The sequence below is a fragment of the Lytechinus variegatus genome, chromosome 3 (genome assembly GCF_018143015.1).
Source record: "Lytechinus variegatus isolate NC3 chromosome 3, Lvar_3.0, whole genome shotgun sequence".
In the NCBI taxonomy this organism is placed as follows: domain Eukaryota; kingdom Metazoa; phylum Echinodermata; class Echinoidea; order Temnopleuroida; family Toxopneustidae; genus Lytechinus; species Lytechinus variegatus.
In genome coordinates this window covers 74,430,916-74,443,432 of record NC_054742.1, presented here as the reverse complement: position 1 = coordinate 74,443,432, position 12,517 = coordinate 74,430,916, and the positions used below count along the sequence as shown (strand labels likewise).

General features: G+C 38.3%; 1 protein-coding gene across 3 annotated transcripts in view; it reads right to left on the bottom strand.

Moving 5' to 3' along the window:
* Nucleotides 1–1,811: 1,811 nt before the first annotated feature.
* Nucleotides 1,812–12,517, bottom strand: part of LOC121411922 — a 32,495-nt gene continuing 21,789 nt past the window's right edge. For all 3 annotated transcript variants that reach the window (XM_041604828.1, XM_041604827.1, XM_041604829.1), the window contains exons 2-9: nt 11,994–12,181; nt 10,891–11,022; nt 10,121–10,466; nt 9,631–9,916; nt 8,969–9,146; nt 5,147–5,197; nt 4,115–4,316; nt 1,812–3,472 (exon numbers count right to left, since the gene is read on the bottom strand). In XM_041604828.1, the coding sequence (XP_041460762.1) occupies nt 3,297–3,472; nt 4,115–4,316; nt 5,147–5,197; nt 8,969–9,146; nt 9,631–9,916; nt 10,121–10,466; nt 10,891–11,022; nt 11,994–12,181 (1,559 nt within the window). In that variant the 3' untranslated portion in view covers nt 1,812–3,296. The remainder of the gene's footprint in view (nt 3,473–4,114; nt 4,317–5,146; nt 5,198–8,968; nt 9,147–9,630; nt 9,917–10,120; nt 10,467–10,890; nt 11,023–11,993; nt 12,182–12,517) is intronic.

Here is a 12,517-nt window from a genome sequence, read left to right as displayed (position 1 = left end):
ATATCTCGTTATACAGATAATGCGAGCACCAGGGACAATGAAGACATAGTCCCTGAGCAAATTATATTTTATTAAGTTATGATAAAAATGTTTATTATGTAATATAACATAATTATAATATAACATTATAATAAATAATTTCTTCTTTCCCACTACATTTCTCTTCCTTTCTCCCTCTTTTTCTCCTTTTCCTCGTTTTTTTTTTTGGTCAGCCGACGTGCCCCCCCTCGTAGTTACGCCACTGATAACAAAGTAGCTCAGGTCCCTTCGGAAAGTATTGAAAGTAACTCCTTCAATTCATTTCAAAGTTAGGACATGATCTGAGTTATTCTCTGAAATCATATGCTTGAAATAATCAAAACAGGAGTTTAAGTTTTGAGAATAAGCTCTTCACTAAAATTTATTTTATTAGCAAAAATCCATCAGGTTATCTTTGACATGCATTGGGAAAAATGGCAAGTGCCAAATAAAAGATAAAAATAACCGAGAAGGTTGGAAAAGCAACATTTTAAAAAATTTTACTGAGAATAAATGGAGAGAGGAGCACCCTCCGGCAATACCCGAATCACTTTAAACTTATTTAATATTTACAGAATTAGAGCCCATTTCTTTTTCATGACTTTTATTGATCGCAATGGCGTACAGATGGGGGCGTCAGGGGTCGATTTTTTAAGAGGGAGGTGCTGGTTTTAACAAAATGACAACAAATAAGGACTCCAAAACAAAGGTGATTTTTTTTTACATTTAAAAAATAAATATTAGCATACCAACCTGATTAATTGGTTGTTGCCTATGATAGGCCTATATATAACACACCTAGCATCCCAGGGCCATGGGGTGGGGCTCGGGGAGGCAGGGGCCGAAAAGAGTTTCATAACCAAGAAAAAAGGGAGAAAATGAAAGAAAAAGCTGTAAAGATAATATAATTTTCTAAAGGTTATGTCAAAATCTAAGTCCCTATCCAACAAATAGATTTTGTATTAAAAAAAGTGAATTTTCCTCCTCGCTCACTTCGCTCGCTCGATCCGCCCTTTCACAGTCTCGCATTATGCGCTATGTCTGGCCTCTCATTTTTTTTAAGCTAATTTCACTACTGAGTTTTCTCCAGTATTCTCATAATGAATTTCGTATGATGTATTAGTATTATACATACATATCATAAATGTTCTTTGTTCTATTTCGCCTCGTCTTACATCGATTCATAAGTACCACATTTAAAACAAACAGTGCATGTCCATGACAACTTCAAAATGATTTAACATTTTCTTTCGTCTTCAAATAACATTTTTTTTTCAAATGTATGCCTTGCAATGACTTTCTTTTCGAAGAGAACTTATGATATATTACTTGACACAGATTCTGAACAAAATTATGGAAAATATAAATAATTGAAATTTTGTCAAAGCGCAAATTGACAATTCTATCGGATCAGAGAGCTGCATTCAATATCACGCTGAAGAAAAAGGATAACACACACCCTCAAAAAAAAGAAATCTTAGCCTGAGAGGTGAGTGAAGTTAATACTTTTTATTCTCACCCAGATACCTCTTACATCCGATAAACACACCACTGTACAACCAGGAAATAGGGTCATAAAACTAGTTATATAATTTTGAAACAGAGGGTCATGGGTTCGAATCCCAGCCATGGCGTAATTTCCTTCAGCAAGAAACTGATCCACAATGTGCTGCACTCAACCCAGGTGAGCTAAATGGGTACCGGTAGGAAGTAATTCCTTAAGAAGCTATGTGCGCTATGAACGCCTAGCTTAGCCGGGTAATATAGGAGCGCCTTGAGCACCTAACAAGGTGGATATGTGCGCAATATAAATATCCTATATTTATTATTATCATAAAAATAAAAAGAGCAAAAAAAACGTACAATAAAAATGCGATTTTTCTAATAGAATAACGTGTTGTATACCATTATCAATAAAATATGACAATAAAAATTGTATATCTACTGTTCAAAAAGGAGAGGTCATCTTTCTGAGTGAGGGACATAATATTATTATAAAAACCAACTATCAATAATGACTTTTTGCCATTTTTTAAAGAAAAAATACATGAAACTGACGTACTATCTCTGCTAATATAAGAAGATTAACCTCGTCAGTATATTTTCTCGTGCCTCGTTTTGGTATGACTCCATGTAACGAAGAGAGTAGATAACGCTAAGTACATCATTGCAAAGTCATGTGATATACAGTGCTTTTCATGAAAGGAGAGGTGCTTTTTGCGCAAAAAACGATCCATTCATTCAGAAGACGACCTGTATAACTTACTATTTTCATCAGAAAAACGCTTCACATAATCAGATAATCTAATTGCATATTTACAAAATTGAAGTCACAGACTTAAGTAAAATGAGCGCCAGCACTTTCTTACAAGTTATATACAAGTTCAATTCATAAATCTACATAAAATTGTATTTCATTCCATCCTTCAAATTACTCTTTAAGTGGGGGGGGGTGAGCCAAAAGCTGAACACGGACTGAAGCCCCCAGCCCCCCCCCCCCGGTTCAACGGCCCCTGCTGAATAAATAAAATTTCCAGGGAAACCCTAGGATGCAGTCTTAGATGAAAGTCAGTTTAATATTGTGCAAATGACCCTGTAAGACCCCCAAGTGATAACCAAAATTTTGGATAAACTAGCTGTTTTATTTTTTTAAATGAATTTCAACATCACACTCTACTTTAAACACAGTGTCACAGGGTATATACCACAGCGTGTTCGCAGGTTGAAACACAAAGTGAAATCACTTTTACACAAGGGAACGATTTACACATGGGAACGATTTTTGAATAGAGGGTGCTGGTTTTGAAGAAAAAAATCGACAAGCAAAAAAAAAAAGATTTTCACTACAAAATAAAGGCAATTTTGGCTCAATTTCTATTTGTTAGAATTCCTTCTTGATCTCCAGGGTGTGCTGCCTATGGTGAATAACACACGCAACACCCCCCCCCGGTGGGCCATGATCTTGACATTTTCATTTGAGTGAAGAACATCTTCACATAATTTATGTAAAAATTATGTGAACACTGACACTGTCGAGATGGGGGTACAGTCTTACCTGCACACTGTTAGATTTGAGCATTTTGACAGTGTGAATCACATATACGTGAATGCACTGTAAAACACTGAAACACTGTGGACACAATGTTAACACACTGTGAAACACTGGGGACACACTTTGTGGACTTGTGTTCTTTTCCAGATTGCCATTTGGCACCCCATAGGAATCATTAAACCAAAGAAGCAGCTGCACATCTGGCTTGTTAAAGCATAAGACAGCCCTATCTGAGTTGTTTCATCTTTGTGAAAAGTCGACGAGCATCAAGCTTTCTCATCTCAAGATCACCTATCATGATATCTTCATCCAGATGTTGAAGCATCAAACCATCTATCTGTTCCCTGGAGAATGTTTTCACATAGTCAGAGAGACCTATGTGTCGCAGGAAATCGCCAACATCTAGGGAAAAAAAAGCAGAAACACGGTTTTGATTATCGATTAGCAGATATTATGGACACTCATGTTGGTCTTTTGTAGGGCATGACCTTGCCAGAATCAAGTACAAATCACAAAATTCTCATTACTATTCTATATGATTGAGAGCGCACCATTATAATCATCATCGCGATCATGATCATAATCATCTTCATTATGATTTCCATCTTCATCGCCGCCCTATTGAAATTGATATTAATATTATCAATATCATAATCATCATCATAACAACCAGAATCATTATCACTAACATCATCGACATCATCCTTATCATTATCACAATTTTCGTTACCATAATAATAACAGCAATAAGATGGTGGTGGTGATGATGATGATGATAATAATAACAATAATGATAATAGTAATGCTAATAATAGTAGTAGTAATAGTAGTAGTCGTCGTCGTCGTAGTAGAAGTAGTAGTAGTATTGATAATACTACTACTATTACTACTATTACTAATAATGATATGTTATAAAATCATCATCACAATCATTTTCATTGTAATCGCCATCTTCTTCATCACGTCATCATCGTTATCTCTATCCATTATCGACACCATCGTAATCATAATCGTTGTCGTCATTCATAATGATAATCAATTTACCTTGTACTGTCATCTTTTTGTCGACCTTCTTTCCCGAGTAAGGCGTTGCATAGTTGGATGAATGCACCACATCTTCGAGTTCTTCATAGATCCCACCTTCCTGTACATTCTGCATGTGATCTATCATACTCTGAAGTTGTAGAATCTGTTGACGATCAGTTGCCTGTGCTGTGATCAGTTCATCCCTCTCTTTCCGAAGTGTCTAAAGACATTACAATAACTTACAACAATCACTTATGGTTAACGCAGATCTTTGTTCGTTAATAACTATTCAGAAATCTGTGCATTTAATTGATGTGCTTACTTCAGAAATTTAAAAAGCAAAATTTAAAGCATGTACAATATTTTATTTTGGTTAATTTTAATCTTTATTAATCTTTTTCATTAAAAATATCATTACTAGTGTATTTCTTTATTCCATTGTTATCATTTAACTGTTATCATTAATATTATATATTTTTGGATGGGTGTGGGGTTAGCTTTGTCCAAATTTGGTACTCATGGATAAAATTGTCGACCTTTGGTATTGAATAGGTCGACACTAGCCCCCCCCCCCACACTGATAATCTAAAGAGCATATAAGGTCAACTGCAATATAAACCTCAGATGCAATCCCGAACCATGATTATTCGGCAAAATATTGTTACGCACCTGCGCAGAACTATTACTGCTTGTCTTGTGCATGGGAATAGTAAGTTCGCTCAGATAAACGAGTCGCAAAAATTATATAAATCTTAAGGTACCTTGTAGCATTGGTTTGGAGTAAACTGCAATCACTTGTTCAATTATATTTTAAACTCAGTGTTGATTAAAAACTAACATGCATAATATTTGTATTTCATGTTGAAAACCTTTTCATATTTTGGGGGGTAAATTCTCCATCTGGTTCTTTATTATTAATAACGCTATATGAGACTATAAGAAATTCATACATTTCATGCACATCAGGCTTTTTAATCTGTTTTACAACCGCGCGAAATGATTTGAAAAAAGAAAATTATGAATTGCATCCGAACATGCTCGTTTAATTACCTCATATCGTTCCTTTTGTATTTCTTCTGCGGCCAAGAGCTCAAATATTTTCTACAAAAATAAATTACAAAATAGTCATATTACAGTCACGTTGTACGGAGCCCCTAAGGTGACATGTCATTTTTTTTCGTAAGTAGTTCACTCGACTTACTAACTCGTTACCACGACTTCTAACTCGTTCCCTCGACTTTTAACTCGTTCCCTCGACTTATAACTCGTTCCCTCGACTTATTAACTCGTTCCCTCGACTTACTAACACGACGTATTAACTCGTTCCCACGACTTACTAACTCGTTACCACGACTTAAAACTCGTTCCCTCGACTTACTAACTCGTTCCCACGACTTACTAACTCGTTCCCACGACTTACTAACTCATTCTCTCGACTTGAATGCGCAGTAGACCGGAAGAAGTCGGTTGGATATTCAAACGCCTGTGAAGCTGGACCAATATTCGATATTCGATATTCAAAAATTAGGGGTTTTGGAAGCTAATAGGGGGTTTAACAGGTGCAGCAAATCTCAGGCAACCATAAAAACACTGGCTTGCTCAAGTACGAGGACATTTTGGGGACAAACGTCAGTGAACAAAAGGGCATGACATTTCTTTCTTTTTTTCGAGGGGCCCCGAGGGATATCCCGACGGCCTAGCCGAGGTAACCACGTATCCTAACTTGTAGAACTCGACTCGGGCAATCAGATAAACACTACCTTGACCCGGCGCATGCACATTTAGGGGGCTCAAATAAACAAAATTAAAGGAATAAAGGACTATTTATCCCATTTTTTTTAAAGTATCTTTATTTCAAGGGGCCCCTAGGGATATCCCGACGGCCTAGCCGGGGTAACCACGTATCTTTTAAACTTGTAGAACTCGACTCGGTCAACCAAATAAACACTAGCTTGACCCGGCGCATGCACATTTAGGGGGCAACTCGGTAAAGCATCTCATGAGCAGATCTTATTCATCTATTATACTCAGTCCAAATTCCTCCGCCACTAATATAGTTCCGAAAGCTGAGTGATATGTATTTTTCTTTTATTCGCACAAAATACGTTCAGTGGTTGCCCATTCTTTGTTTCTAGAATCAGTCTAATCATTATACATACTCTTTTTTGTAATCAGCTTACAAAATAAAAAAAATGAGAATGGAATTAATATCTTTAGCCGTCTGTTGTAGATCGTAATTTCTTGAAAAAAAAGATGGGGGCATATATCGATAGAAAATGTAAACATAAAATATGAGTATAAAGCTCCTCTAATCATCGAACGATTCTCATGAGACATTTTCTTTTGCATGTGTAGCCTTCAATTCAATTAATCAATAAGGAGTTATACCCCTACAAAAAAAACGTTTCATGAACTAAACTGCCTCTTTTAGACGATATCGCGTAACTAATTTCAAAGCTATTGATTGATTGATCGGCAAAATTTCCAAAGCGACTATATCATAATTTAGAATTTAATTTCAAAATCATTTTAAAAGGCCCAAATTTTCTGGCCCGCTTCGCTCGCTGGCGACTTTTACAAAGTTTTCCACATTTGCTATGCTGTGCCTCAACATATTTCGTTTATTATCCGCAACTGCGTTGAACTTAATATGATATGTGGTGTACTTACCCGCGATTTGAAAAAAAATGGCCATCTGCAATGTTTGAAAAGATCACGAGGTTCCGGGGGCTCCGCCCCAGACCATTGGCGGCACCAAAGGAGGAGACCCTAGTGAGTTGCCCCCCCCTGAATTTTTTTTTGGGAAAAGGGTATAGTAAACGTTGTCATTATTCTCGAAAACTGTTTTTTGTTCTTTAAATTTTGAAACTTTTCTCATCCATTCACCGTTAGCATTTAGCTCCCAACAATTATGGTTACTAAAATAAATTTTTGGGGTCATTATATAATATTCAAAATGTCGCTCGCACTACGCGCTCGCAGTTACTAATAATTGAGATAAGTAAATTATCTGTTCACATGGGGTTTAAAAATCCAATGTTATTAGAGTTTTCATTATTCGTTTTAGCGAGATACATATCCTGCGTATTCATAATTTTCATAAATGAAATATTTTCAGCGAATTAGATAGCCATTCAGTTCATGATTACAAAAAGTGCTTAGAACGTCCAGGTATCATCCCCGGATATCAAAACTTTTCGGCTCGCACTTCGCGCTCGCATAATTTATTTGGTGACTTATCATCTTCATGGAACAATGAATGCAAACAGCTAGTCTTTAACATGTCCCTTTTCAAGTCAGTAGGGACTACATTTGAAATAAAATTAGCTCACGCTTCTCGCTGTTTTTTTTAAATGCGTGCCCCCCCCCCCCGGCCCCAAAATGTTATTTTGCCTCCTCCTAGGTTAAAAACCCTGGTGCCGTCAGTGCCCCGGAACCGATCCGCATAGCACTGCCCCCCAAAAAAAAGGTTATACAACCGAGAACAAAAAAGAAATGATGAAAGGAAGAAAATGAACGAAAGATGAAATATATGATGTCATTTTTTGCATACCATTTTTTTTCTCGCTCGAGAATTATTATTTATTATTTTTGCTGCATGCGCCATGGTTTGCCCCCTCTTTGTTCTTATCATGCATCCGTGGTTCCACTTGCTTGAAATAGCCCTTTATTTCATTAATTTTGTAAATTTGAGCCCCCTAAATGTACATGCGCCGGCTCAAGCTAGTGTTTATCTGGTTGCCCCAGTCGAGTTCTACAAGTTGAGATATGTGGTTACCCCGGCTAGGCCGTCGGGATATCCCTAGGGGCCCCTTGAAAAAAGTACTTTCTTAAATAAAAAAAAATACGTTCTACAAGTTAGGATACGTGGTTACCCCGGCTAGGCCGTCGGGATATATCCCTCGGGGCCACTCGAAAAAAAAAAAAAAAATGTCATGCCCTTTTATTCACTGACGTTTGTCACCTAAATGTCCTCGCACTTGGGCAAGCCAGTGCTTTTATGGTAGCCCGAGACTTGCTGCACCTGTTAACCCCCCTAGTTAGCTTTCAAAACCTCTAATTTTTGAATATCGAGTATCGAATATTGGTCCAGCTTCACTGGCGTTTGAATATCGAACCTGAATATCCAACCAACTTCCTGCCGGTCTGCTGCGCATTAAAGTCGAGGGAATGAGTTAGTAAGTCGTGGGAACGAGTTAGTAAGTCGAGGGAACGAGTTAATAAGACGAGGGAACGAGTTATAAGTCGAGGGAACGAGATATAAGTCGAGGGAACGAGATATAAGTCGAGGGAACGAGTTATAAGTCGTGGTAACGAGTGAGTAAGTCGAGAGAACGATTTAGTAAGTCGGGGGAACGACTTACGAAAAAAAAATACATGTCATCTTTAGGGGCTTTGTACACATGGACCAACTCTCCTGCATTTCTCAATCGAAAACGATGACTGTTAAATGTGACAACTTTTGACACTTCAGTTTATATTTCGGTGCTCCCCTCTTCGAGAGTGACACACAGGACGCATGCCCAGTTGTCACCCATTCTATGTTACTGATCAACATTATATACATGTATCATGGACATAATCAAATAAATATGATTGTACATGCATTTGCCATTATCTCCATTAAAGCTCCCGTGCCACCACTACGGTAAAATCTTTGACTGAGATTCCGTGTCATTTTGTCCAAATAGACACGTTTGGGTGTGGTAACACAAAGGTTCGCAATTAACCGTAAGTTTGATTCTTACGATTGATTGTACATTGTATTCAATGCAAATCAATCGTTAAAATTGTTCACGACGATTGCTAAGTTTTGTGTTACGGGGCCCTGGTAGCCTAAATACATAAAGAATTCCACCGGATTGACTTTACCGATTCTTTCTCAAAGAGGTCATTCTTCAGTTCTTGGATGGTGGCTTGTAACTTTTTCTGTTCCTCATCTTCGGAAGGTTGTACTGTCCGGCTCTTGAGTTCTTGGATGGTAGCCTGCACCTTCCTGTTTTTTTCATCTCCAGCAGGTTGTAACGGCTTGATCGGAATTTGGTCATATCTGAAGAAGTTAGAATAAAAAAAAAGAATATCAAATATGTTTCTCAATCATAGACTATTCACATGACGAGACGTAATTTTCTGTTTTTTCTTGTTTTTTGTCTCGTCTTTATAGTTGGAACTATCCTCAAGTTGTCTGGATCCCATTTAACCTAAACTCAAACCTGTGTCAAACCTGGCTAGAGCCATCACTTTGTTCTGCTGAAGAAAAGCCTATCGGTTATACCGATACGTTGAGGTTACACCCCTTGGGCCCAGATATCTTCCCTAATCGAAGCTTTGCTCCCACCAAAAGTGCATTTTGGAAAATATAAATCGCCGTAAAACCAGAGTTACGAGTCTGTTATAATAATTATGATAATAATGATTAAAAGAATGATAAAAACATCAATAATGAAGAATAAACAGTAAACTCATAACGGGAGAATGCAAAGAGCACACGGAACCCCAGTGAATTATATAAACCGGTATATTTAGAGACTTACGGGTTAGATTTGGTGCTCGGTTTAGGAAGAGGCATAGGTTTTAGTGGTTTTGTGGAAGATGCAGCAGTGGTAACATTTTCCCTAACTGGTGGCTGCAGCGTGTAGTATTCTCTTGGGGGTCTAGGAGGTACAACGCCTGCTGGTAAAGATACCCGATGACTAGCCAATGGTGGTCCGGGTTTTGGTATTTGCCGCTTCAACCGTCTGATCTCACTGTCTCTTTCCTCGATCTTTTTCTTCATGCCATTGATGTTGACTTCATATGCTTGGTTTATCTTCATTTTTCCTGTGAAAACAAAAAATAGAAAACGAACTTTTATCACTTGGATGATCCCCTTAGTGATGATATTCTTGTGGAGAACATCTCCTACGAGCAAAACAAATAATAAATCCAATACAAAATGATCTACACCATTTCAAATTGATGTTTCCTTCGTACCAAATACATTCATATGCAGAAACCAGAAGCGGAAGAAAAAAATGAGCATACCTTCGTAACTCTTGGCCCATTCCTCAAAGACGCCATCAATGGGTCGGGGTACAGCACGCAGGGGCTCTGGCATCCTTGGTTGCGTAATGTCACTCACGCACCAGGTTGAATTCGTTCGCTTGAAAACGGCGGGAAGGATCATAGCAATATCATCCATTGTGGGGCTAGTCACATCGAATGCGATACTGGAATTGATCGGTATCGATAGAAGATCGTCGTCAATTGCCCGAGCTGCAATCACGTGATAATCAGTATAAAACCGGTGAATCTTCATCATCTTCTCCTTGTTCTTATTCCGCTTTGGTTCGTCAGTGTCGTGTGTAGTAGCCTCTGGCATTCGAACTCGCTTCGGATTTGAGGGAAAGTGGTCATAAAAAAAAAGAAATTTAAATGAGTAGCCTCTGGAAAACATAGTTCATGCATTGAAGATAGAATAGAGGGTATATTTTGAAGAAAAAAAGATAAAGTGAATTAGAACTATTGACATAACAACGTGGTGAACTCTTAAACAAAAATCAAGTAATCATCTCCTCGTTGCTACATTTGCCAAACAGGGTCTACCATTGGTATACCAGGTGAGAGTTTCATAGCTGTTCGGAAGTTGAGAGACTATGTATAAATTCTTTTGCACCAAATTTTCATTGATATTGATTTAGCGCCTAAAAGGGATCACCACTCGGTAGTATGTAATTCGTAACTTACGAACAGCTTTATGAAACACATCTCTATTTTAAAAAGAGCGAAGTCACAAGTATGATACGTTGATATACCTGAGGTGTGTCATATTTGGCCAACTCTGAAAGAGGTACAAGATCTTGAGAGATCATGGTGGTATAGGAAGCCATGTCCATTGCCTCTGGGAAACGTACCTCTTCGCCTCGCATGTCGGTACCTACCAGAACCTACAGGATTAACATCAATATAACATCATTAACTCATGGCCAGCAGTTCACCTATAACACAAACAAACATCCCCCCCCCAAAAAAAAAACAGTCGATGCTCACTATCCTGAAATTTAATTTTCAACTATTTTGTAGCCACAGCCACATCAGCGAAATTGACTCCATGCAGACCGACCAAAATCTGTATACTTTATTTCCATTGACATGCCATCGGTCAGTTTTAAGCATGGGCGGAAATCTGTCCCCAAAGGTAGGGGGATCAGAGCCTGAAAAATTTGACAAGCAAAACAAAAAAAGGCTACCACCCAAAATGTTAGGTAATTTTAACCCCCCCCCTCCCAAAAAAAGGTTTTCACTAAAATGTTTTTTCATTTAGTCCCAAATACATGTATTATTTCGATTGTGAAGTGATGTATTTTCTCTCCATCATAAAAGAACAAAAATAGTAGAGGGGACATTTGATATTGTGTCCCCCCTACTAGTTTGGGTTGGGGGACACGTCCCCCCTGGGATTTCCGCCCATGGTTTGAATTTGTTCGTTGGTGTAACAGTGCCAAACTCCATGAGGGGGTTCGGAGTTTGGGACTTAATGGAGTATTTTTCTCTGATAGGTGTAACATCTTGCCATTCCATTCTACCATGGGTGAGTAATATCCGATATCATTGAGTGTCACATTGCGTTACCACTTTATTAAAGTAAAAATGACAGCACTGCTTGATTAAGAACATGAAGGTGCCTTAAAACTGGTTTGACAGAATGTACAATTTTTACTCCAGGACTCTTAATAAATTCCTTTCAAGTACAGTTTGTTTAAGCGAGAGGTGATTTAAGGAAATATGTAAATTTGCAGCTTTTTGTTCAATTGATTTTCGATCCCCTTTATTTTCAATCCAAATATCTAACTGTATGAAACACCACGAGAAGGGTGTTTGATGGGTGAATACTAAAGCGACATAGGTAGTGGATTACCCTCTCTCGTCCCCTTTCTGGGTGATCTTGGAACTCCACACGGCGTACTCTGATGACATCACCAGAATCCTGTTCGGCCATAGGATCCGGAGAATATTCGGCATCCACAACTCGCACCATTTCTGGAAGGGGAGATGCCTCGATGAGCGCCTTGGTACCTTTATACGATTTGTCATCCAACAGAGGCTCTAGAATGGTCAATAAGATGGATAAATTAATAAGAATTGACGATATTTAGGGGTTGGGGTGGACTGATGAGGAGGTCGAGGAAGGAATGGAACAAATAATGAGATAGGACTCTGCGCTTCTCAACCGCTGGACCGCGAGAAGCTCCAGAGGAAGAAAAAAATAATATATTGCAGACCTGTCCGTCCGCCGGGTCCATCCGATCGGTCTACGGAGGTCGAACGAAACTAAAGCACGCTAAGTTGTCATGCATGTTGCAAAAACATGCACAAGCAAACTATGATGGCTTCTATCCAACTTTGATGTGACCCTCATGTGTATTTGATGTAGTTTATTGT